The following is a 25,000-nucleotide window of genomic DNA, read 5'->3' on the forward strand; positions in this document are numbered from 1 at the left end:
AATCCGTCACCGACGTGGCCTACTGTCCCACTGCTCTCCTAAGGCCTAACGTGATTACAGCAGGCGTTTACGGACAAACTCCTTCGACTGATGGGCCCCGAGGAGACACTGCGGGACCCGCCTAGTCCGTAGTCTTTCCCTAAGCCCGTCACTGGCTGTGATTTGTGGCGGCAGACTGCAGACATACTTACCATGACATGACATGAGATGGACCTCGGTGTTATACATGCACGCGCACATGGAGACGTGTGCACAGAACACCTAGGAGTGTGCTAGTGGTAGTTTCAGAGCCTTCTTCAAAACGTGCTATACACACATGAAACAAGACAGGTCAGGGATCAGTATGGTCCTATTAGGACTGAGACACCCATGGGGACAGGGTCACCAGGGTTATGAGGGGGGGGGGGGGGGGATCAGGTTGGCAGGTGGGCCTTGACAGAGACCGTGTGACCTTGACAGAGACCCACAGAAAAAAAACAGCACCCCCCCCCCCCCCCCCCTTTGGAAATCAGCACGCACATAAAAGAAGACAGCACATCTATAGGAAGCTCTCTACTGCATACGCAGGCTACAACGAGAGCTGTTGGCTCAGGTTCAGCAGCCGGGCCCTCCGCGCTCGCGCCAGAGAGGCAGGCCGTGACCGTGTCGTCACATTCAATTTCCCTGCGCTAATGAATCTGTCTTCCGCGCACAGATATACGGCCCGCAATTTCGGCCGCTTTTATTGTTAGCCGCTTACAATCTGGATGTGGCCTTGGCTGCGTCTCTGACACTGCAGATATTTCCCCTTTTACCAATACAGGAACCTACGCCACAAAGTTACGTGGTATCATTTCCCCTCTCGTCTGAAGGTCAGTCGGCGGCGAGGGTGTGATGGGGGGGGGGGGGGGGAGACCCGCCCGAGGGCGAGGTGGGTACCGTCTGTGTAAAGTATAGAGACCCTAGTGTCACCTAATAACATGGGAGACACAATAGGATGAGGATAAAGGACACCAGATTAGGGTTGGGTACCGTTTGGGTTTTATCCGGTACCGGTACCTAACCGATACTTTAAAAACGGTACCGGTACCAAAACGGTACTTAATTCGGTACTTTAGATTTTTTTAAATGACATATATATATAGAGATATATATATATATATAAAATAATAACACGGTCGACAACATTAAACAGCTTTTCACTTTTTTATTGCTGAGGCACAATATATATTAGTTAAATATACACTCAAATTAAAATAAATGAAAATAAAACTCCTGAGCCTTGGGGACTCCATTAAGCTGGGGGTGCCTATCGTTGGTACTGATGTCGAATACGAGTACACACTTGTTCGGCAGCCCCTCAAGGACATCAGAATATTCTTAGAAAAGGGATCTAGTGAAGAGGCCTGCATAGCCCCCAGAACCAAGAAGACCGAGAGGAAATATAACTCTGATGAACTGGAGCCCTCCGCTCCACCTCGTCAAAATCCAAACTCTGTTGCCGCTCAGCTACTACTACTCCCCTCCCCCTCTCTGGTCCATGATGACATGACGATTGATTTTTCAGACACAGTAGTAGGATAAGGATATATCTACATGATATATACATGATCTGACACAGTACCCGAATATCAGGAGATCCCCGATCATGTTGTCCACCTCGCAGAGACGCAGCCACACATCCGCACTACGTCATCAACAGACGCGTCGAATCCTGGAGTGCACTGTCCAATCAAAGGCTTGCGTTTGTTAACTCGCTCTGAGAGCGTCGCAGCGCACACTGGGCCCGACGTCATAAGGGGAGCAAGTCATTTGATTGGACAGAAGGCATTCCACGAGTGGTGATCAGAATTCCAGAACGAGTTTACGGAACGCACCCATAAGTCGAGCGTCGCGTTATGCCAACCCGCTAGCGGAAGTTGCTATTAGCAACCTTCTCGTTATCCTTCCGTACTCGCTGCTTTCACTGAGTGGAAATTTAACAGGCGATGTGACGTCACGAGTCACCAGTTGACACCGGAGCGAGATAGAAAAGTACCGAAATTAGGTACCGAAATCTCCTTTGCGATTCGGTACGGGTACATACCGAATGTAAAGTAACCGGTACCGATTTTCGGTACCCAACCCTACACCAGATTCCCGCCCTGGACTGCGATGCGTTCAAATACACACTGTGGAACCGAAGGGCGCTATTAAAGCCATCCATCACCAGGACTGGAGTGCTGCAAGGGCATCTGTGTACTGTACAGAGAAGCGAGAAAGAGGGAGAGACAGGGGGGGGGGGGAGAGGGAGAGACAGGGGGGGGGGAGAGAGAGAGAGAGAGAGTGCACGAGACAGAGAGCGAGAGCACAAGAGAGAGAGAGAGAGAGAGAGAGAGTGCACGAGACAGAGAGCGAGAGCACAAGAGAGAGAGAAAGAGAGCAAGAGAGCGAGAGACAGCTCAGCAAACAGCAAAGCCACCCCTTGCCCTCAGACAGGACAAAGGCACATCTCACATTATTCAGCTAGAGGCTAGAGGCTGACCGGAGACGTCCAGTACAGTTTCAGGTTTGAGGCGAAACAAGTGGGCCAAGAGTTCAACTACAGGGTAAAGTAGCCTAAGGCCTACAGTGCCCATATTGGAGGCATATCTCACCTCACACAGTTCAGCCACAGGCTATAGGCAGCAGTCAGAGAAGGTGACAAGTCTTCTCAGCTTTTTAATATTATTTCATCCTCCAGAAAGGCCACCTGTGGTACTACCAAGGCATTCAAAGACAAAAACACCACTCTGATTTACATTTAATAGGTAGGCCTAACCCCTGAGTGAACAGTGAAAGCGGGATGCCGCAGTCCATTATGTTTCAGGGGTCCCTTTGAAAACTGATAGAACAGAAGTAAGTAGCCTTGAGCCTAATGGCCCTTAGGGGGCAGGAGCCTATATCCTGTTTCCGTAGCGAGGTCGGCTTGATGCTCCCTGGACATGACGTTGGTATGTCACAGAGTTTTACCCCCAATTCAACCCTTAATGCTGAGTGCCAAGCAGGGAGGCATCGGATACCATTTCTATAGTGTTTGGTATGACTCGGTAGGGGATCGAACTTGTGACCGCAAGGCCACTGCGCTGGTTAAAAAACTGCTTGAAAACTGATAGGACATTAGAAATTCCATGGGGTTGATGTAGGGCCACTGTGACAAGAGACACGGCATTGGCAAGGAGCAGCTTCTTCACCCCCACATAAAGACTCTCTAGGTGCCATTCCCATCTCCCACACATCAGAGAGGGAGAGGGGCCCACTGATTGGGCCACCTGACAGAGCTGACAGCCCAGAGAAAAGGCACGGAGGGTAAATAAAGGACAGGCCTTCGGTAATGGTTAATGAGACCTGAGGAGGCAGAGAGTGGGCTGTGTGTGTGTGTGTGTGTGTGTGTGTGTGTGTGTGTGTGTGAACCCCCTTCCTTCTGACTGGATTTTAAGAGCTGCAGAGAAGCCGGGCCCCATTTTCTTCACAATAACATCACAGGCCTGAGGATTATCAGGGAGCAGAGTTCACGCTGCTCTCTGCATTGAAGGAAAACTACCCCTCTCACAGACCCAACAGTACATTCCTCTCTGGCAGCTATTTTTTTGCACCAAAACAAGACAAGCCATGAGAGGATTAACCAGAGACACAAAAAAAAATCCAAAACATACTAATAAATAGCATAGAAAGGTTCAAGCAATAACACCGGTCTTGGCTACATCCTGAGAACGAGAAAACAATCGAATAAATAGAAAATGGAGGAAAAACAATCAAGAAGACAATGACCTTCTGACTAATGAGCTGCCCAGTCTTTGAATCCCCCATTATCCCGTTAATAGATCCGGGAGGAATTCCTTTAGATGGCATTAGAGTTCCCCTGGCGAGCAGTAAAGAAGGGAGGGAAGTGGGGGAGGGGGGCCAGGGGAGAGGGCTGGAGAGGCCCCCTGTTTTAGCCATTTCTTTGCTTCGCTGCTTGACCCCTCATTCAGGTCAATTGGTCATGGAGGTTTCCCTTTCCCCACACACCCCACACACACACACACACACACACACACACACACACGCACACGCGCGCGCGCGAGTGCATGCACACACACTCAAAACAAAAACAGTGTGCTTCTGAGGCCCAGGCAGAGGAATGCCTGCTAGTGGATCTAGCCTCTCTTGTCGACATCAAAGCAAGATCAATGCTGTCAGGCCTCAGAGACTGCAGCAAACTGCAACTCCTAACTGTGCTCGAAACTCTGTAAACTGTATTTATTTGCCATGGAAACATCAATCAAGCTGGTTAATTTCATATGCAATGGAATGACTGATTCAACTGCACTTGAACAAAGCACTGATATGGCCTTAAAGCACAAAGACAGCAACATTATTGAAAAACTGAACTGGACACATAATTAAGTGCATATCTTTAGCATTCGGAGTGAGTACATCCTATGATTGTTAGATCAAAGATCTTCTGGATAAAGCCCACTCTGCTGTCTAATGCCATAGAAGAAGAAAAAACTCAAACAGACCTTGTACTATACAACCCTGCCTGCACTAGCAAAACACTGCAACTCCATGCTGTCTAAGGGCTGGGCCACAGGGGCTGGCCAATGAGGACAAAGACGGTGAAAACAGGAAGTGTGGTGTCAAATTACAGAGGCAAGGCTTGTCATGGCATGTATGTGCATGACTCAGGTCAGAGGAGGACAAGGAGGGATAAGAGTAACCCCAGCCACATGTCATACACAAACACACACATAAGATAAACACAAGAAGAAACACAAACTAAAATGTGTTCCATTCTATCAATGTTACGGTAGCTATCAGAGATAGTAGGCCTATTTCACACAGTTCAGGCCCATGTTTGAAATGTTATTGGGGTTAAGAAAGTAAAGTTAAGACATGCTAACTAGGCTTAAAAATAGGCTATTTTCCGCAATCTTTACTCATGAATACCAAACTGAAGTGTAGGTTCCTTTGTGGGGGTGTGGCCCATTTCTGAGCAAGCTACATTTCAGCAAAGAGATTGAAAATGGAGAAATAAAGTAGGCTTGCTTCACGTGAATGTATTCCAGATGGTGATGCAATTTCAGTTGGGAAGACACAGAGCCAACACTGCCTAAAGCTCACCACAATGCATCAACTGAGGGAGCCGCAGAAAGTTCCTGCAAGACAATGCACATGACTAAAACCCCTACCATGAAGATAAAACAGATGTCTGATTGTATTATAACCAATGGGCTGGAGAAAAAAACACAAGGTAGCAAAAAGCCCAAAGCAAGCTTTGGACATTGCATCAGAATGCAAAGCTACTTGTCAAGGCTGTGGGTGCATAGAGTAGCTTATATACCTCAGCGTGATCGCATTCCCAGTCTTATCCTGGAGGTTAGATATTAGGCCCTATACAATAGATGATAGGAAAAATATATATAATTACATGTCACCGACAAAGGAGCCTGTGGCAACCTCAGTCTATTGGTAGCCGTGATCATGACATCACTGCCACTTGTTACACTACATGTATGCACTGAGACTGGTCAGGGACATTGCATGCAAGTCGATACATTGTACTTGGCAACCTATCAGAGCGTATTGCATCCATACTAACAATGTGATCCCATGCAAGTGTGGGCTAAGAAGAAACAGAATTAGATTGACACCCTGACCTACAATCACAAAATATCCCCGATTGCAGTCCTACACAAGCCTGTAAATATCCAGAATAAGCAGCATCTTTTTTTTCTGTAATGTTGTGCTTCCGATGCTGATGTCTCACCAGTCCACCTGTAGCTAGATAGATACACAATAGGGAAGAGAGGAGACATAGCTATAGGTTCATAATCTGTGTTGAAGGTGGAGAGCTGGAGTCAATGCGGAATGTTGCTACATCTACGGTAGATATGGAGGTCTGTCCACCGCCCTGGAAAGGAGCACGAGACTGAAAACAAAGCAACCATGTGAGATGCTTCAAAAGGCGGCAGTGTTGTGTGATACGGTTTGTTGCAATGTTTCACATCACTACATATCGTTCACGGAAGCAGGGTGGGTTTGTTCGACTCAATTCATGTAGCCGACCGTTACATTGTGTTGGGTTGTCTTTGCAATGTTGTGGCAATAATGTGTGCGTGTAGATCTTGTGTGTTCCAACCGCACACCGCGTGGCTGTGCCGAGCTGCAAGGAGGGATGACCATTGAAAACCAGATGAACATACCTGCTGGCGTCGCACCGAAAATCCGAACCACTGGCACTTTCTTCACATCGCACTCTCTGAATTCCGAATAGCAGACGTCCAAATCTCGCAGGGGACTTGCAATGTAATAGTCTGCGGTAACGATGCGGACAGCAAACATGACTGGTAGCGCTGCTGGACAAGCTACGCGCTTGTGTGGGATGCAAACTGGGGCCACATTCAGGACCAGGAGAGGGAGATGTTTTGTCACAATGTAAAAACTGGACACACACACCCAATACTGTTATTAGATACGAATAACTAGATGTGTGTTTTATTTTATTTTTTAGCGAGGGGGCGCCTGGAATTGCCACATAATTTACAGCTATCTGGTTGAGTAGTATCTTCTAGGATGAGTAATCCGAGCCGCAGCTGTTGAGAACATACTGTAGCTAATGGTGGTGCCCCGTGATTCAGTCAATGTATTGACATAGTTCACTCTCTCCGAAATGGAGCTACAGCTGTCAAACTAGCTGCAACCTGTCTCTTCGTAAACAAGAAAAATATGGAGATTCCACGAGCACAATACGTGCCAACGGGTTAAGTGAAGAGGATACGGCCATAGCGCACGTTAGCTACCAGGGGAAATAGAAACCACTTTCTTTCCACTCTCTCGCCGTGTCCGGGTGCTAGCGACGTTACTGCATATCCATTCTGAAAAAGGGTAATTATTCCGTAAAGCAAGATATTGCAACAAATTCAACTTGCACGTCTTCGGCTTGGCTTGCTAAGAAGATTGCCAGAGAAGAGAAGTATAAAGTGTGGCAGTCCTTCTGAGCGCTTCCAACGTGCCTTCTCCACCAGGGACAAGGTTTCCCCTTCTCTGTAATATGATCACAACACTGTTCAGTAACCCTAATCAACACCATTCCTCCCCGGCAGACACTCCCCTGTCCTTTGCCTTTACTGGTTAGCTAGGCGGCTACAGGCACACTGCCGCATTCCCAAAAACACGGGTCAGAGGAGGCATGATGATGGAGTCCCAAACGATGATGGTAGAACCACCATTTTCCGACGTTTCTCATTGGCCGTTTAGAAGGAAGTCCACCTTTTCATTGGTTGAAACAACCTCAGTCAAACCCTCCGATTTTAATATTTTGTGATTGTCCGTGAATTTGACAACGATATATTTTTTTTATTAGAAAATCTATAATATTGCAGTTACTATTTATATACGATTATATGTATATGTATATCTATCGATATATATCTATATCGATATATCTATATCGATATCGATATATATCTATATCTATATAGATATTGATAGAGCGATAGATATATAAAAAAATATACGATATCTATATCTACATAGATATGGATATATATATATATATATAGAGAGAGAGAGAGAGAGAGAGAGAGAGAGAGAGAGAGAGAGAGAGAGAGAGAGAGAGAGAGAGAGAGAGAGAGAGAGAGAGAGAGAGAGAGAGAGAGAGAGAGAGAGAGAGAGAGAGAGAGAGAGAGAGAGAGAGAGAGAAGAGAAAGAGAGATAGCATTTTTAAAAATTACATAATATATGTTGGGAATCGGGTACTCATCATCTTGCAATGTATACTGCATACGTATAGTTCATATTTCATATCCCAGATTTCATTTTACAGTGAATGCAGAATGCAATCAAGGTATTTCAAGCATACAGCATTGCCACTCATACTCGTTATTATGACTACTACTAAATACTATGGAAGTGTGCTTTGGAAAAAAACTACCATGGTATTTACTTTCTGCGAGATATTTTTGTCACATGCATGATTGGATTGTTGCTACATCCCTATGTTGTGATTGGCCCACTGATCTGGCCTTCCCACACACTTCCACTAGTGCTAATAAAAAATATGTTAGAAAATGTACTGAAAAACGTTATGCCAGGGCACAAAGATAGACGTGCTCCACAACACTAGACGATAACTCTCCCATTGTAACATTCCCAACTATAGCCACAATTAGGCATAGTAAGCTCCTATAAAATTATCATGAATTCAGCAAACATTTGAATGCCTAGGTTACACTAATTTGGCCACCAATTTGAATTGGAATGCCCTCTACACTATTGCAAGGTACACCATGGTGCAGACGAGGTTATGGTACAGTAGGCTAGACATTTAGCATTTTACCTACATTTTCATGTTTTTAGTTTATATCATTAGATTTCTTTTCATGGAATATTTTATAAGCCACACATTGGTCAGTTTTCCATTCTTCATAATAAACCAGACTGCAGTTGTGGATGTGCTGAGCACACTCTTTTCTCCTCCACTGAAAGGGCCATAAACCTCTCCAAATTCGCAGCTCACACTGGGAACGTCACATTCAATGACTCCCTGATGATGAAAAATGTTTCATTAGCATTTCATCTGGATGGAGTGGGAACATCTGTTAGTGGGAGCGGGCTCTGACCTTGAGTGAGGTTTGGCCCTTTCACTGGAAACCAATCAACGCAGGTGAAAAGATGCAGGTGAAATGCAGTCTTCAGCTGGGTTCCATAGCACGAAGCTTACTATACGGATGATGGATTTTATATTGAACAAATACATTTTTGGGGCGGGTATTCACAAATAAGTTTCCATCCAAGGAATGGAAACAACACAGTCGAAAGGGCTGTTCTCACCTCTGGTGGCTGTAGAGTTGCTCTCCTTATCTAGAGGCACAGTCGAGTTTACTCTGGTTAATCAATCACTCAGCTCAATGGTAGGCTGACTGGTTCAGTTTCACACACTGAGCCAACTGAAGAAGTGTCTTCTACCCCCGATTCTAAATGCATATAACAAAGCCTCTGTGGTAGTTTTGGATTGACCAGATAAGGCTTGATTTAGCACGGTGTGAGTGTTGGAACAATCACACAAGCAGAGGATTTATGGATTCAGGAAACTACTTCTACTTCTACTGAACTGCAAAAAAAAAAACATATAGCTGATAGCTGTAGTGGTGCCCCGATCTTTAAAGAATAGGCAGTCAAAGCGTCCAATAAAGCACCATGACAAAACAATGGCACATTACATTTCATTTGGATATTTCAAATAGGCTGGTTTTGTCACTCAGTGGACAGTGAAACCCCCTTGAAGTGTATTTGTGGGTCAGGGTAAGTGTTGCCAGATGATGCATGGTCCAGTGACAGGCCTTCCTGTGGCCCCTCTGTATCTTAAATCACAAATGCATAGGGGCCACTAAAAGCACTCATTCATAGTTTGACCTAATTTATCTGTTTGTACTCAATGAAAATGTTTGGTCTTTATTGTTCTCATTGCATATTTGTATTCTGACTGAGAATGAGTGAATAAATACAATGTAGTATGTAGAATATACACTGCACTCAGAGAGGAGACATGTTTGTTGTAGTATTTAGAAAATGTCTTTAGACATTATTAGTTTCCCTTAAACATTGCAAATCAGAGTAAAGATTTAAAAAAATAGACAACTCTTGATAGTAAAAAAAAAAAAAAAAAAAAAAATTTGAATTATTTTGTATTTTGTATTTACATTTTCAGATTCCACAATATTTGCACTACACAATGTTAGCATGTAAACCTCTGTCCAGAAAACCTATTTCTCGGAATGGAAACATTATTAAGTACATACTGCCACCTTGTGGTTATTTGACTGTTATACTGAGCTACACACCTATGGACACATTCCATATGACAAAGTACAAATTAACTGTAGTGTGCCTGTATCGAAAGAATGCTATGATAAAGCAGATGTTCCTCTCATGATTAGCATTTGCCATTTACAATGAAGCAAATAATAAGCATCAGAGCAAGAGTGTGGGGCTCCATTTCTTTTTAGTATTTGCCATTCAAACATTTTTAGGTATACCACAAAACTGGTGACCTTTCTTTGTTTTAAAATGACATATTTTCAGTGACTAACAACCTACTTGGAGGAGTAGTGTAATTGTGCAGTAAAAAGAACAGAGGTGTGCCTATCGGCCTGTTCAGAGGGGGCGCACCGTTAGGGTCAACTCTTTCCCCAGTGGTGGGGCGATGTAGCGTTCTTCTCGGAGCAAGCGGAGCAGCAGATCCTGAGTGTCCTGGGGCCAGCGGTAGATCCTGGTGCTCTGGAGCCAGTTGGGAACATGATTCTATGACAGAGTAATGGGATGGTTAGTACCAATAAACCATGACATCATGTAAATAAGAACTATCCCCATCATGTTGAAAATACCCTGCTATCTCCTTACCTTGGTTGCGCTAGGAAACAATACTGGTACCAGTCTGAAATTGAGGCATCGCTGTTGGATAAACTCATTCTGGATCTGAATGAGAAAAAGGGTGATTAGAGATCATTATGCTGCTCTGAATGTCTGCTATGGTATGAATTGTCATGGTACAGAATAGGCATGTTTCCTTTGTCGCACCTCATGGGAGGAGCTGTGAATATAGAGCTGTAACTCACATTTACATTTACATTTTTGGCATTTAGCAGACGCCTTATTCCAAAGCGACTTACAATCAATACATTTGAATGCTAAGCATGTGAATCATCAGTCCACCATTCGTGGCAGGAAGAGTAATCTAGCTCAGGCCCGGGGCCACTGATAGAAGGAGAAACCTTCTTCTACCACCTTTTTCAAAAAAAAAAAATGTATACTGGAGGAACAGAGAAGCAGTACAAAGGGGGCGATAGAAGTTCTTAGGGACACAGTAGAGGGGAAAGCGGACGTCTTTAGGAGACGTAGTGCTGAGGGGCAGAAGATGTCTCAGGAGGAGCAGTTAAGGTGTAACCTGAAGAGATGGGTCTTCAGTCTACGACGGAAGATGGGTAGTGACTCTGCCGTTCTGACAGCCGTGGGGAGCTCATTCCACCAGCGGGGAGCCAGAGTTGTGAAGAGACGTGATCGGGCAGCACGACTGCTGTGCAGAGGTGGTGGGGCCAGTCGGCCAGCCGAGGTGGAGGAGCGGAGTGAGCGGGCTGGAGTTTGGGGGGTTACCATTTCCTTTAGGTAGGCAGGGGCTGTCCCTTTAGCTGCCTGATATGCAAGCACCAGGGTCTTGAATCGGATGCGAGCTGCTACCAGGAGCCAGTGCAGGGTGCGAAGGAGACGGGTGACATGAGAGTATTTGGGGAGGTTGAATACCAGACGTGCAGCAGCGTTCTGGATGAGCTGCAGAGGTCTAATGGCGTAGGCGGGGAGACCCGCCAGGAGTACGTTGCAGTAATCCAGGCGGGAGATGACCAGTGCCTGGGTCAAGAGTTGCGCTGCCTCTCTGGTAAGGAATGGTCGTATCCTTCTGATGTTGTAGAGGAAGAATCTGCAGGAGCGAGCCATTGCTGCAATGTTCTCCGCACAGGATAGTCGGTTATCCAGAATCACTCCAAGATTCTTGGCTGTCAGGGAGGGGGTTACAGTAGAGTTCTCCACTGTGATAGAGAAGTCTTGGAGAGGGCAGGCACTCACAGTGCCACCTTGGCCAGGATAGTCAATCTATCTCATATTGATTCTCACTGTCTTGCTGACACACTGACATAATGACACAGCAATATTCCACCTGGGGGTGTGGGGCCAGGCGGAACACTTTATTAGGAACACCTGTACACCTTCGCATTCATTCAGGTGGTGTAATGGTGTGGGGAATGTTTTCTTGGCACACTTTGGGCCCGTTAATACCAATCAATCATCGCTTGAATGCCACAGCCTATTTGAGTATTGTTGCTGATCATGTGCATCCCTTCATAGCCACAATCTACCCATCTTCTAATGGCTACTTCCAGCATGATAATGCACCATGTCACAAAGCAAAAGTAATCTCAAACTGGTTTCATGAACATGACAATGAGTTCAGTGTTCTTCAGTGGCCTTCCCAGTCACCAGATCTGAATCCAATAGAACACCTTTGGAATGTAGTAGAATGGGAGATTCACAATTTGACAGTGCACCTGAAAAACCAGCTCGAATTGCGTGATGCAATCATGTCATCATGGACCAGAATCTCAAAGGAATGTTTCCAACATCTTGTGGAATCAATACCATGAAGAATTGAGGCTGTTTTGAGAGCAAAGGGAGGCTCTGCCCAGTATTAGTATAGTGTTCCTAATAAAGTGTTTGGTGAGTGTGTATACAGTTAGGTCCATATATATTTGGACTCTGACTTAATTTGTGTTATTTTATCTGTTTACAAAAACATATTCAAGTTACAGTTATATAATGAATATTGGCTTAAAGTGCAGACTCTCAGCTTTAATTGGAGGTATTCACATCCAAATTAGAGGAAGGGTTTAGGAAATAGAGCTCTTTAATATGTGACCCCCTCTTTTTCAAGGGTCCAAAAGTAATTGGACAATTGAATCAACACCTGTTTCATGGACAGATCTGAACTATTCCTTTGTTATTTCCTTATCAGTTAAGCAGGTAAAAGGTCTGAGTGGCATTTGTGTGGCATTTGCATTTGGTGTGAACGCACAACATACGGTCAAAGGATCTCTCAATGCAAGTGAAACAGGCCATCCTTAGGCTGAAAAGACAACCCAAAAATCCATCAGAGAGATAGCAGGAACATTAGGAGTGGCCAAATCAACAGTAGAAGAAGACTACCGTGGTGGATGATCGCAGGATCCTTTACGTAGTAAAGAAAAACCCCTTCACAACATCCATCCATGTGAAGAACAGTCTCCAGGAGGTAGGCATATCATTATCCAAGTCTACCATAAAGAGAAGACTTCACAAGAGCAAATACAGAGGGGTCACCACAAGGTGCAAACCATTCATAAGTCTCAAGAATAGGAACAGATTAGACTTAGCAAAAAAACATCTAAAAAAGCCAGCCCAATTCTGGAAAAGCATTCTTTCAACAGATGAAGCTAAGATCAACCTGTACCAGAATGATGGGAATAAAAAAGTTTGGAGAAGGCTTGGAACTGCTCATGATCCGAAGCATACCTCATCATCTGTAAAACACGGTGCACACATGCATGGCTTCCAGTGCCACTGGGTCACTCATGTTTATTGATGATGTGACAGAAAACAGAAGCAGAAGTGTTTAAGAGTATACTGTGGGCTCAGATTCAGCCAAATTCATTAAAGCTGAAAGTCTGCACTTGAATTGCATCTCGATTGTTTCATTTCAAATCCATTGTCATGGCGTACAGAGCCAAAATGATGGAAATTGTGTCACTGTCCAAATATGTCTGGACCTAACTGTATACAGGTATAGCATTTGTTTTTCAGCCCCAAGAGCCTTTTCCCTATGGATCATGTGTAAGAAGGGAACATTTAATGACACTTACAAGCCACAGGGGGAGACAGTGCAAGCAGAATTTTAGTACTGTAATATATTTTAAACTGTACTGTGTCAGTTTTAATCTGTGGCTTACATCTATGCACCTACAGAAGCATTGAATTCCTTCTAATGTAGGTAGTTTCCCTCCACATTGAAATCTTGATACTCCACTGTAGCTCCCTTGAATAGTTCACAGAGACTTGTGGTATTTATTGTTGATTTTGTATCCTGCTGCAATGCCTATGTCGAAGAACGTAAAGCCTAAGAATTGTACTCTTGTGTACCTGTACATTGGATGAAATAAAAAGCTATTCTGGTCCTGATTCTGATTCTGTATGGATGGAACATTGAAAAAGACATCTTTGTGAAGTTAGTTGTGTTAAGAGAATGCATAGTGCCTACCTGAGTGTGAATGTATTTGGTGTGAAGGCCATGCTCATCCTCCCCGTCCCCCTCCACGTCTGCCTTGTACATAGGGCTGATGACCACAATGATCAGCACTGATTTCTGCAATACAGCACCTCTCGGTCAACTTACTTTGATGAACACACTGTCTGATCAATTCACCTATAGACCTCTGGGTGCTACCATGAGATATCGTGACGTTAGAATTATAAGGTTCTATCTCCATTTTTGGTCAAAATTGAGTTTTTTACATAATCTGATCCATTAGGTGTTTATTAATGCCTATGTGGTTTAAAATGTTGACATTTTTGAGTTAGTAATTCATAAAATACAAAGGTTCCATCTCACAAAACATAATGGAATGTAAAAACTTTGACGCTCAATATCTCTGAACTACCCTAAACGGAGATAGAACCTTATAATTCTAAGCTCACGATATGTCTTTTTTGTACTGTATATGTTTAGATAGGGCCCCACTGTGTACAAGAAGTCACTCGTGAGACTATTCGGTTAAATGCGTCTGACTGCTTAGACGTACATCCTTCAAAAAGCCGTCCATCCACCTGTTGATGTCCATTCTCCTGAGAGGATTATCAAAGATGTCAATCTGCCAAACAAAGCAAAAGTGTTGTGCATATTATTATCAAGATGGAAAACAGATGAACGTAGGTAATGCATATAACTTTATAACTTGTCTTTGTCCTAATTACAGTACATCTGTCCCAGTAAAGTCAACTCCACTTACAGCTGGGTTAAACCCCTGATCTGTCAGAAATTTCACAAAGGTTAAAATCTCCTTGGCTGTGTCCACAGAATACGTGATGAATATGTTTCCTGCAATGAAATAAAAACAATAAAACACATTGTGTATTGTTACACTTATGGGTCAATTCTGATATTCCACTTTTCCGTTTGAAACCTAGGCCTAAGGTCAGACGGTGACTTCTCATTTAGCAAAGGGGCCTGTTTAGATTCCTGCCAGGTACACTTATTGGTAAATGCACTGCACTTATATAACTTATTCCAAAGCGCTTTACAATGGCCTCTCATTCACCCATTCACATACACATTCACAGACCAATGGCGGCAAGCTACCATGCAAGGCGCCCGCCCGCTCATTGGGAGCAATTTGGGGTTCAGTGTCTTGCCCAAGGACACCTGGACACGTGGAGCCGGGGATCGAACCACCGACCTTGCAATCATTAGACGACCGGCTCTACCTCCTGAGCCACAGCCGCCCCGCACTTACTGCACTCCTCAGGTAGACTGATGGTCTTCCTCATCTCCTGTGTTGCTGGATGGCATGGCGGGGCCGGGTGTGACGGCACCACACTGACCTCCCTCATAACCTCTCTGGGAGGGGCCACATGCTGAGGCCTAGTTAGGCTTGGGGCTTTGGGGACATCTTGCCCATAGAGCCTGTTCTGAGCTGTAGGTGCCCTGGGGAGGGAAACAGCGCATGAGTTGGTTGTCGGCTTCAGAATTCTAACAAAAAAACATTCCATGTTTTGAGGGCAGTAAAAAAAAGAAATAGAAAAAAGGCAGTCGCAACGTCAAACTGGTTTTGTAAACATCTGATGGTAAACAGTGTAGGAATGTGAGTATACCGGGACGGTGGGTACTGATGGTACTCCTGGTGAGCTTCCGGGGACTGATGATAATTGTAGACTTGGCGGGCATGATGTAACAACTGTTGGCAAGTGTATTGTCCGGGACATCTGTTGTTCACGGGTTTAGGGTCTGTAGAGAAGTAAGGAGGCATACACATATCATTTCATCATAAAATAAAGTCAGCAGCACATAAAATAGGACAACGCGATACGAAAACAACAACAACAACAACAACAACAACAACAACAACTTCGCAGTCGTCATTGAATACCCACTGAATACACTGTACTGTTCACATACAGCATGCCACTTACACTGGTAAGGTGGGTAACCTGGTGGGACACAGTGGATGTTGTTAAAGTCGGACAGTAGAGGGAGAGGGGGCTCCAGATGGTCTGCCCCCTCAGTGGAACCTTCCCTGAGCCAGCTGGGGGGGACAGGGAACCCCTCTGCTCCCCTCTGGAGAACCTCAGGGTGCTCCTCATACAGACCCCTCTCTCTGTCAGTGTGTGACATGATGTCAGCAGGGTGGGGGTCTCTTATTGGGCCTTGGAGGTGATGATAGGATGGGATAGGTAGCTGGGAGGGGGCTTTGGGTTGGGGTCGATGCTGACCAAAAGGCTCCCCCAGGGGGGTTCTCCAAGGACCTCTAGGGTATTCCACCTGGCCTACGTCATTGACGGTCACCTCAGGGGTGAACCAGGCCTTTCCCAGGCCTGTCCCTGTGGGGGGTCCCTGTTCCTCTCTGTGCTCCCTGTTTCCTGAGCACTGCTGACAGGTTGAGGGCCATGCCAGGTCAAGAGAGGATGACGTCATCGCCTCATCCGTCTCTACAGGAATGCTTTTGTGAGGACAGGAATCTGACACCAACAACAAGTACTTGTTCAGTAGTAGTAATGGCGGAGGAGTTGAATGCATTTAGTGTTATGTTTCCTTTTGGATAATGGTGTGAATATAGGTTGTTGAGAAAGCCATACCTGGGAAAGAGTCCATTCTTCTCTATGGACAGGTGTTGGATTTCCTATTCCAGGAAAGACAGACAGACAGACACAATATTCCAGGAAATGGAATCTGAGCACCAAGGAGAACATGATAATCCTGGCAACACTTTATGGAGATGCTATTGTCACAAGTGAAACAAACCCATTATAAGTCAAACTGAAAGCAGAGTAAAGCTATTGCTCCAGTTGAATCAAAAGCAATTGGCACTATGGAGTCATTTTACAGACCTCCATCGGACCCAACATCAACTATGAATCAACAGTACACAATGAACTGTGTCCTCTAATGTCTAGCATTTATAGATGTACATATCATATTACCAGCAAGATATTTGTAAGAGAGTAATGGAACGCGCTGTGTAGCCTATGACGCAAGCAAAGTAATACAATGAAATCCATTGGCCACATTTGAGCAAAGGCCAGTATCACTGATCTAGCAGTACACGCTATGGACATAGTCATTGTATTTCCAGTTCAAACATGGTTGTATCATTAGCAAGTATTAAACCCAATTCAAAGTACAGTATTGTTCCCATTCATAGTTACATATGAAAGATAATACGAGTGAGTCCCACCTAACTGAGCTCCTACCTGTTGCCAGAGTGTGTCCCTCAGCCAAAATGCAAATCTGCTCTGAGCTGAACAGGAAACGTTTCCACTATGTATTTCACAAGGTAGATCATCGCATGCAAAGCAGGAAAATCCCTTGACTATTTATGCAAATAAGGTGGAGTCCAGGTCTGCCAATCAGGTTGTTGTCCTGACAAAGCAGGAATTCTGCAGCCAAGCCGAACTTTGTAACTTAAACAGTAACTTGAGTACCACGTGAGAGGTTCTAACTATTGACACTGGAAACACACTGATAGAGCCTGTAGACAAGACTGCACTTGAGCCTTCCAGGCGTCTCCATGTGACAGTGAACAAACCCTCATGACTTAAACAAGCATTTTCACACACTCATAGAATAGGAATGTTCAGTTCATAGTAGAAAACAGGATCATCATTTCAATACATTTGTATGATTCAATAGTAAACGGAAAGCTGTTTCGATAATTCCATGTCTCCATCACCTCCCTCGCACTACTGGGTCTGTTTGAGGTTGGTGAGGACCACAGTGACGGGGTCTCGGGACGAAGAGGCCTTGTGGTCCACCACTGAGAAGATCTTCATGGTGCTCTGATGGAGGAAGGAGCCCAGCGCCTTGGCCTTGGCCTTGCAGGTCAGCACGTGGAACAGCTCCTGACGAAAGCACCGGCTCACCATGCAGTAGAGCAGGAAGTTGGTGGTGGAGTTGAGGTTCTGTAGCATGTTGGCCAGGTCGCTCGCCATGTTGATGGGAATGCTGTAGTCGTTCCTGTCGAAGGTCTTGTGGTTGTACTTGGTGCGGAGGATGAGGTAGGTGACAAAACGGGGTAGGTTGAGCACCACGAAGGCCACAGACACGGTGCCCAGCATGAGGATGGTCCGCCGCACCATGCCCTTGGTGCTCCGCCCCCTCATGGTGTGCCGCTCCTCCCTCGTGAAGAGCTTGCTGGAGCGGGTCAGGTGGTAGGCGATCAGCGAGTTGAAGATGATGATGAGGACGATGGGGACGCCGCCGGAGAGGAAGGTAGTGATCCACACTAGAACCGTGGAGTAGGTGGCGTCCCTGTAGAGACACCTGGGCAGCGTAATGTTCTCTCCCTTCACGGTGTAGTTAACGGGTGTGACCATGTTGATCCAGCTCATGGGCACAGAGGCCAGGTGGGAGACCAGGACTATGGCCACGCAGGTGAGTCTGGTGACCCGGGCTTGGGAGAAGTGCTGCTTGGCGGCCATGCTGCTGAGGACCAGGTAGCGCTCGATGGTGAAGACCACCACAATCCAGGAGGAGCTGTAGAGGGAGCCGTACTGCAGGAAGCTCAAGATGGTACACCAGGGGTCAGAGTGCCAGAAGGGCTGCAGCTGCCAGAAGGTGAGGGTGAGGTCCAGCAGGATCACCCACACCAGGTAGAAGGAGTCAACGACGGCCAGGCAGCTCAGGTAGATGATAGCCGACGGTGACATCCCACACTTCCGAAAGCAGATCATGTAGAAGGTGAAGAGGTTGGCTGGGGGGGGGTCGAGAAACAAGAAACATGTTTTCATTGCAAACATTTTCTTTGAGCTTCTCCCTCCCATTCAAGTTCCGTATAGAAACAATACTTAAAACACCATTAAGCATTCAAACACTTCAAACATCCACCTCAAGGAAATAAGACAAGACAGGATAGATGGTACACACCTGGAATTCCCAAAACGCATAGCAGAGGGTAGTAGACCTTCTGAACATCAATGAAGATGCTAACACTGGCGCCCTCCATATTTCACTACTCAACACCAGGCAACAGCAAACATGGTAATGCCTACAATAAACCCATTAGGAAGCTGGATGTCATGTGGTTATCCATACAGAGATCAGAAGAGTGTAATAAACAAATATGGATGAGGGCCTGATGTGAAGAGTTACGTCACAAATTAAACACCCTATATTTATCCTCAAACAACAACAAAAAAACACAGACAGGTTTTTCATTTGTTTACTGTATGGTTTTAGGTATTTATGGAAAGGTTAAGATTTTGATTATTTAGTAGCAACATAGACAGAATCACATATCCGGAAGGGTGGAACCATGGGAAAGGTTCATCTGACAAGTTAGAACATTGAAGTTAGAACATTGAACAAACATTCCATGAATTAATGTCTAACTAGCATTTCAGTTGTGTAACATGTCCAGGTGTCTAACATGTCAGGTGTGTAACATGTCTGATGACATGGAATGTCAAATGACAGCTCGCTCCACACCTGTCAACACTTCTGTCCAACCTCTATGGAACCTAGAGTATGAGAGCAAAGTGTGCACATGTAAATATCATAATGTTTTAAGTGCCACAATCTGCTGCCTAATGACTTAGTTGATGAGGTTGATGAGGAGACATAAAGATGTGAACTTTTGCTGTTATCTTAATCATACACACCTGTCCAATGGTTGTTTTCTTGTAACTGGGATATACGTACTATAAGGTACCTCCACCAGAATCAATATTACATTACCACCACAATATCCATTTCTTAGGTTATAGTAAAGTCAGATTATTAATGCTTGAATAGTCCTCTCTTGATTTCTAAATGTGTATTTATTTATATATAAATATATATATATATATATATATATAGCTAATTAGTTATATCGTCCCTATGCAAATAGATCTACATTTACACCAGTGCTGTCCTTTCTGCCGATAGCATGACTAATGCAAAGTTGATCTACATCATCCATGAACATATAATAATTGAAAACAAACCGTTTTTACAAGGAATCTTCAGGAAGATTATGGAAACATTTACATTTAAAACATACATGAAAAAAAAAAGTAAACTCTAAAACATATGTACTACAATTAATCAATGAATCAGAGTTTAGTGTATATATTATGTTCAGTCATATTTGACTGCTATCTAAGTATTAAAAACACAAGGTACTTACACAGAGGGGCATACCTGCTGGTTGAGGAGCCACAGTGTTGTCAGTACAGGTGCTGATGGCCGAGGGAGCCAGCTGCAGGTCATTTAAAGCTTCTCTGCACTCCAGGAGGAGGGCTAATTTACAGGTACCACGTCACCTTACGCACCGGTAGACAGCACAGCAGGCAGGCAAACCCCCTCATTTGGGTGACTACAATAATGGAAGGGAATAGTAGTAGGTGTTTCATGAGAGCTCGTATGAGACGTTTTCCTGAACGCCCACGATATTATCGCGTGCTATTCGGCTGGAGATACATAACAGTGAAGCAATGAAAAAGCCCCCCCCTTCTGGTCTTCATGGACAATGCACTCACTCTCACCCTTGTCGTTTCAAACCAGAGATAACCTGAATCTTTTTTTGGAATATCATCAAACATTTAGAATAAGGTCAGGCACACAATACATTTTTGTAAGGATTCTACAGCTTATCACCGTAACACATTTTACTCCTCCCATTATAATTTATTCGGGAATCAAATAACAGTGAACAGCAATAGTGCTGAACTCTCTCACTGAAAGCTGTGAGTGCAACTGGGTGAGAAACAACCCCTGTAACTACTGAGATGTCCTTTAACAGTAAGAGAGTTCAGGATGAGCTCATTAGCTGAACTGTGAGGTGCGTCAACCTGCGGCTGTATGATGAGCAGCAGGATGTGTCTACCTGTTGTGTTCCTTGGTGCCAACCTGGCACGGGTGTTCCGTCTCACTGTAGGCCTTCACTGAATACCATGTAGCAGTCATTTAACACCTCTTCAGGTTAGACAACCTCAGCTGGGTTAGACAGCTGCGGGGGAGGACAAGTCATGACCACCACTGTGGAAAGTCCAGTCTATAGCCTTTTTCCTGACACACAGACACTGACACTGACACTGACACTGACACTGACACTGACACTGACACACACACACACACACACACACACACACACACACACACACACACACACACTCTCTCTCTCTCACACACACACACACACACACACACACACACACACACACACACACACACACACACACACACACACACACACACACATTTTAATAATTTATTTATGTCCACATAGAAACAAGTATACAGGGACACAAATACTGAAGGCACAGATGGGATGCATTCACAAACAGACATGGACAATGTCTTTCACATACAACAGGACAAGACTCACGGGTACAAGTAACACCGTCTCCGCCATATATGGCGGCTGCCAATAATCGCAGAGACAGAGCAATACTTGCTGAGCCTTTTTGCTTCTCCCTTGGACATTCCCAGTAGACGTAGTCCTCTGACAACCAATCTGTGCACATGTCCAAGACTGCCAAATATAAAGACTAGCGTACACCTATAGCCTAGCTCTGAGATGGTATCTACAAGCTGCTGGTATTTCATGACCTTAGTCATGAAGGCTTCCTCTAGGCTTATATCAAAGGTGCATGCTACCTCTAATACAGACACCTCTCTGGACTCTTCATTAACAACAACAACATCTGGTGTGTTAGCAGACAACTGTGAAAAGTGACATTGGTCATTACAGAAATTGAACATAGATGCATTGACACAAGCATGTGTATATATTTTCACTGTAACTGGGAAGTGGAGTGATATGTCCTTTACTATAAGGCTCACAATTCTGTCATGACTATATACATTCCTTTGTAAACATAACAGCCATTCAAGATGTGTGATAGTGTTTCTGTAACCTGTTCTGTGGTGTGGTGCACTGCAAGCAATGAGGAACCTGAGTGGAAGGAAACCAAATAGAGAGGTTGAGTCTGGTAGGAAGGACTTGTAATCTGGCCTTGGTTGTGAATATGACAATGTCCTCATCGAGTGCAGTGTTTTTTTAGAAAATAATGAGAAACAGAGTGATCAGCTGTGGGAAGACATGCCAGTTTTCCCTGGAGTTTCAGACCAGTCCAGTGTTGTTGTTGTTGATGTTGATGAAGGTCCATGAGAGTCCGTCTGGCCCCTCTAGATGTTAGCTGGTGGCTCTGTCCGGCAAAGGAGGCTGTTGCCCTGACCTGTGTGAGAGGGTCAGATATACAGTTCTCTGAGACCCGAACAGTCTCAGAGTCAGACCGCACCCACTCCAGGGACACCCCGGCTCGGACACAGAGGTCATTCAGGTCTGGCCAATCAGACCAAACTCCAAAACCAGCGGAACGAGTGTCCAATTTTCCGCTGGGTTTCCTCTTGAACCCAAGGAAGTGGGGCTCCGCCCCCCTGGCAACTGGGACCTTCCATCTCCTCAGGTCCAGGAACATGGAGGAGCGGGCCAGCTCCCTGACGTCCTTGTCGTCGTTGTTAAGCATCCTGAGAAGATGGGAAATTCTCATGCTGGTGTAGATCCATTATACATTGGGGACCCCTAGCCCTCCCTCCCACTGGGGATGAAAGATGATGTCACGGGTGCTGTGTGAATTGAGTCCAAGCCACCTGCGCACTACGCTCACAGTCTTGTTGTTCATTTCACACAGCACTTTCTGGGGGATGTGGACATTGGAGAAGAGGTGCTGAACTTTGGACAGGGCCACCTGCCTGATGGCTTCTAACTTCATAGTTAGTGGCAGAGGACAACTGTCTATCAAGTCCAGCCTGGAAGTGAACTCAGTCAGGATGTTATTGACTTGCTCCTTCCACTCTCCTGCGATGTTAATTTTATGTCCAAGATATGGGTATGTCTCATGAAGAGAATTTACACGAATGGGCTGTGTTGCTAAAGAGAACACAGGGGGTGTGTCTGTTTTTGAGTGGTACCACCTGTTCCCCCCACTCCGCCTCTCATACAGGACAGCGCATTTGCTGGCTTTGACCTCCAGGCCAGACCATTCCACATACACACATACACACATACACACATACACACATACACACACACACATACACACATATACACACACACACACACACACACACACACACACATACACATACACATACACATACACACACACACACACACACACACACACACACACACACACACACGTATAGCCTATATTGTATTGCACAACACGTACATACTGCATAGTCAGTAATGGCAACATATTAACAAATATTGAAAATCTGTGTCCTGGAAAGAGTGTAAAATGTTTATTGTTCTTTTTGAATTTCAAATGCCAAGTCACTGAATCAACAAAAGAGAAATGTTAAAAAATGAGAAATTGAGGAAATAAACTAGGAAGGTTACTGACACTTTAAAACCATTAAGCTGTAAAACTGAAAAACAGGAAGGGGTTCTTAACAGATCCTGATTAGCATTTAAACTGTCATAAGACCGTAATAATACACTTAATACACTTGACAAGTCACACTACAGCTGGGCTAACCAGTGTCTTTGCAACATTCACCTGAAAATGCAAACAACTCCTCAAAAATTCTATTGATTAAGGTTAAATAAAACATACTCTGAAACTTAAGACTTAAAATATTCATGTCAGTTTAACATAAAGTAAATGTAAAAAAGGAAGTGGACCAAAAAGGGAACTGAGGAACCTTCAGGAGGTGCTTGTATGCATACAGGTCCAGTGGGGGACGTGGTTGGTTATTGAGGTTCACATGGATGTCATGGTCCACAGAGAGGGAGACTGCGCCCACTAAGACTTCCCTGTACATCGCTACACACAACACAGAGTAAACAGGGACCAATGAGGTGTCTCGGAATGGCTGCTAAATGGAACGGTATAGTTAAAATAAGACCATTAAATGTCGACATACATCTTTCTCTTCTTAAATAAATTGCATGTCCTTCCAGTATACATGTAATACCAGCGGTGGAAAGAGATTTTTCTTCCCACAATACTTTTTTCAATCTTTAAAACCTTGTAAGCAGAGAAGAAGAGATATGTTCAAAAGTATCATTCTTACACGTAACGTGGCTGTAATTACAAAATGTAACATACATTATTTGTCAAATAAGTTTGTTACAGCATTTGCTAACATCTATTACTTTGAGGAGGACAAAGCTATTTTACATGGATAAACAAACATAAAGTAAAATCAAACTAACTTCATGAGAGGCAGTGCAAAAAAAATGAACATGGATTTTGACATGCTTGCCTTATGTAAGGCAACAGAGGGGTTAATACACTGAAGCAGAAAGCTTAGGAGTGAATTTCTTCTTTTTTTATACATCAAAACTGAAAAAATAATAATTATAGAGCTGTTAATTTAATGCCTAAAATACAAAATAAGAGCTTTGATACACTTTTGGCCTGTGGATTGGTAGTGCCCAGAAATATCAGTCTCAATATTTTTTTCTTTTAATGGTTAAAGTTGGTAAAGCTTTGAAACTTCAAATGGTAATCTTCATTTACCATTTATTTACCATCATCATCATAATTGTTGTGGAAATATGTCAAAATGGCATAACAGAAGCAAAAAAACAACAAAAAAACAAACCTAAAACAAATCTTAAGCGAATGAGCTGTTCATATTTACATTGAATACAGGCATTTTCATTGCATCATCTCAAACCCAACCACACCCAAATCTCCCTCACTCCTAATTTCACCCAGCCCCACACATTCTCTCTTATTAAAAGTTTGCTGAATCTGTCTCAGGATTGGCCACAGTGAGAGTGTGTGTTGGGGGGCTGGAGGAGAGTTAAGACGCTCTGTTGAGCTGAGGAGGCTGTACAGTACTGGTCCCAAAGACAGGCAGGCAAGGCCCTGGTATAGCCAGTCCTATCCCAGGCCAGGCCAGGCCCGAGGGCAGCGTTTAAAGGTTGTCCCCAGGCTGGTACTGTGGCTCAGTGGCTGTGAAGTAGTCCTCCAGGAAGGCCTGCAGGTACTCAAAGGTGGGCCTTTCCTCCGCGTCCTTCTTCCAGCACTGCACCATGAGCTCATGCAGGGAGATGGGGCAGTCCTGGGGGCAGGGCATCCTGTAGCCTCGCTCCACCTGCTCCAGAACCTCCCGGTTGTTCATCCCTACACACACACACACACACACACACACACACACACACACACACACACACACACACACACACACACACACACACACACACAGACACACAGACACACA

At 44.6% G+C, this 25,000-nt stretch overlaps 4 protein-coding genes across 8 annotated transcripts in view; all 4 read right to left on the bottom strand.

The window, feature by feature from the left end:
• rev3l (REV3 like, DNA directed polymerase zeta catalytic subunit) overlaps positions 1-6,324 on the bottom strand; it is a gene marked incomplete at its 5' end in the record, with an annotated part of 63,997 nt that extends 57,673 nt beyond the window's left edge. The window contains one exon of the mRNA XM_080525333.1: positions 6,186-6,324. Within this exon, the coding sequence (XP_080381459.1) occupies positions 6,186-6,324 (139 nt within the window). The remainder of the gene's footprint in view (positions 1-6,185) is intronic.
• A 3,376-nt stretch (positions 6,325-9,700) lies between these two features.
• Positions 9,701-17,048, bottom strand: traf3ip2a (TRAF3 interacting protein 2a). 3 transcript variants are annotated; one of them, XM_080526882.1, is made up of 10 exons: positions 17,029-17,048; positions 16,414-16,457; positions 15,751-16,296; positions 15,433-15,565; positions 15,075-15,265; positions 14,571-14,659; positions 14,364-14,432; positions 13,823-13,927; positions 10,384-10,458; positions 9,701-10,284 (listed from the first exon to the last, which is right to left on the bottom strand). In XM_080526882.1, the coding sequence occupies exons 2-10, from the start codon at positions 16,427-16,429 to the stop codon at positions 10,138-10,140; spliced, it is 1,371 nt and encodes a 456-aa protein (XP_080383008.1). In that variant the 5' UTR covers positions 16,430-16,457; positions 17,029-17,048; the 3' UTR covers positions 9,701-10,137. The 3 variants fall into 3 exon arrangements, with proteins under 3 accessions (XP_080383008.1, XP_080383009.1, XP_080383007.1); XM_080526883.1 differs by having other exon boundaries at positions 15,751-16,266; positions 17,029-17,046; XM_080526881.1 differs by lacking the exon at positions 17,029-17,048 and having other exon boundaries at positions 16,414-16,517.
• Positions 17,049-17,517: 469 nt separating this feature from the next.
• On the bottom strand, positions 17,518-18,779 carry LOC308154209 (putative G-protein coupled receptor 139; the record flags this gene model as incomplete). The annotated part of the gene is made up of 2 exons (XM_080527380.1): positions 17,518-18,527; positions 18,701-18,779. 2 exons carry the CDS (start codon positions 18,777-18,779, stop codon positions 17,518-17,520), a joined length of 1,089 nt encoding a protein of 362 aa, XP_080383506.1.
• Positions 18,780-24,694: 5,915 nt separating this feature from the next.
• The window catches only part of fynb (FYN proto-oncogene, Src family tyrosine kinase b), a gene marked incomplete at both ends in the record, with an annotated part of 17,674 nt that continues 17,368 nt past the window's right edge, over positions 24,695-25,000 (bottom strand). For all 3 annotated transcript variants that reach the window (XM_080527708.1, XM_080527707.1, XM_080527706.1), the window contains one exon: positions 24,695-24,903. In XM_080527708.1, the coding sequence (XP_080383834.1) occupies positions 24,695-24,903 (209 nt within the window). The remainder of the gene's footprint in view (positions 24,904-25,000) is intronic.

This window comes from Nansenia antarctica, assembly GCF_963989245.1.
Source record: "Nansenia antarctica genome assembly, chromosome: 3".
Taxonomy (NCBI): domain Eukaryota; kingdom Metazoa; phylum Chordata; class Actinopteri; order Argentiniformes; family Microstomatidae; genus Nansenia; species Nansenia antarctica.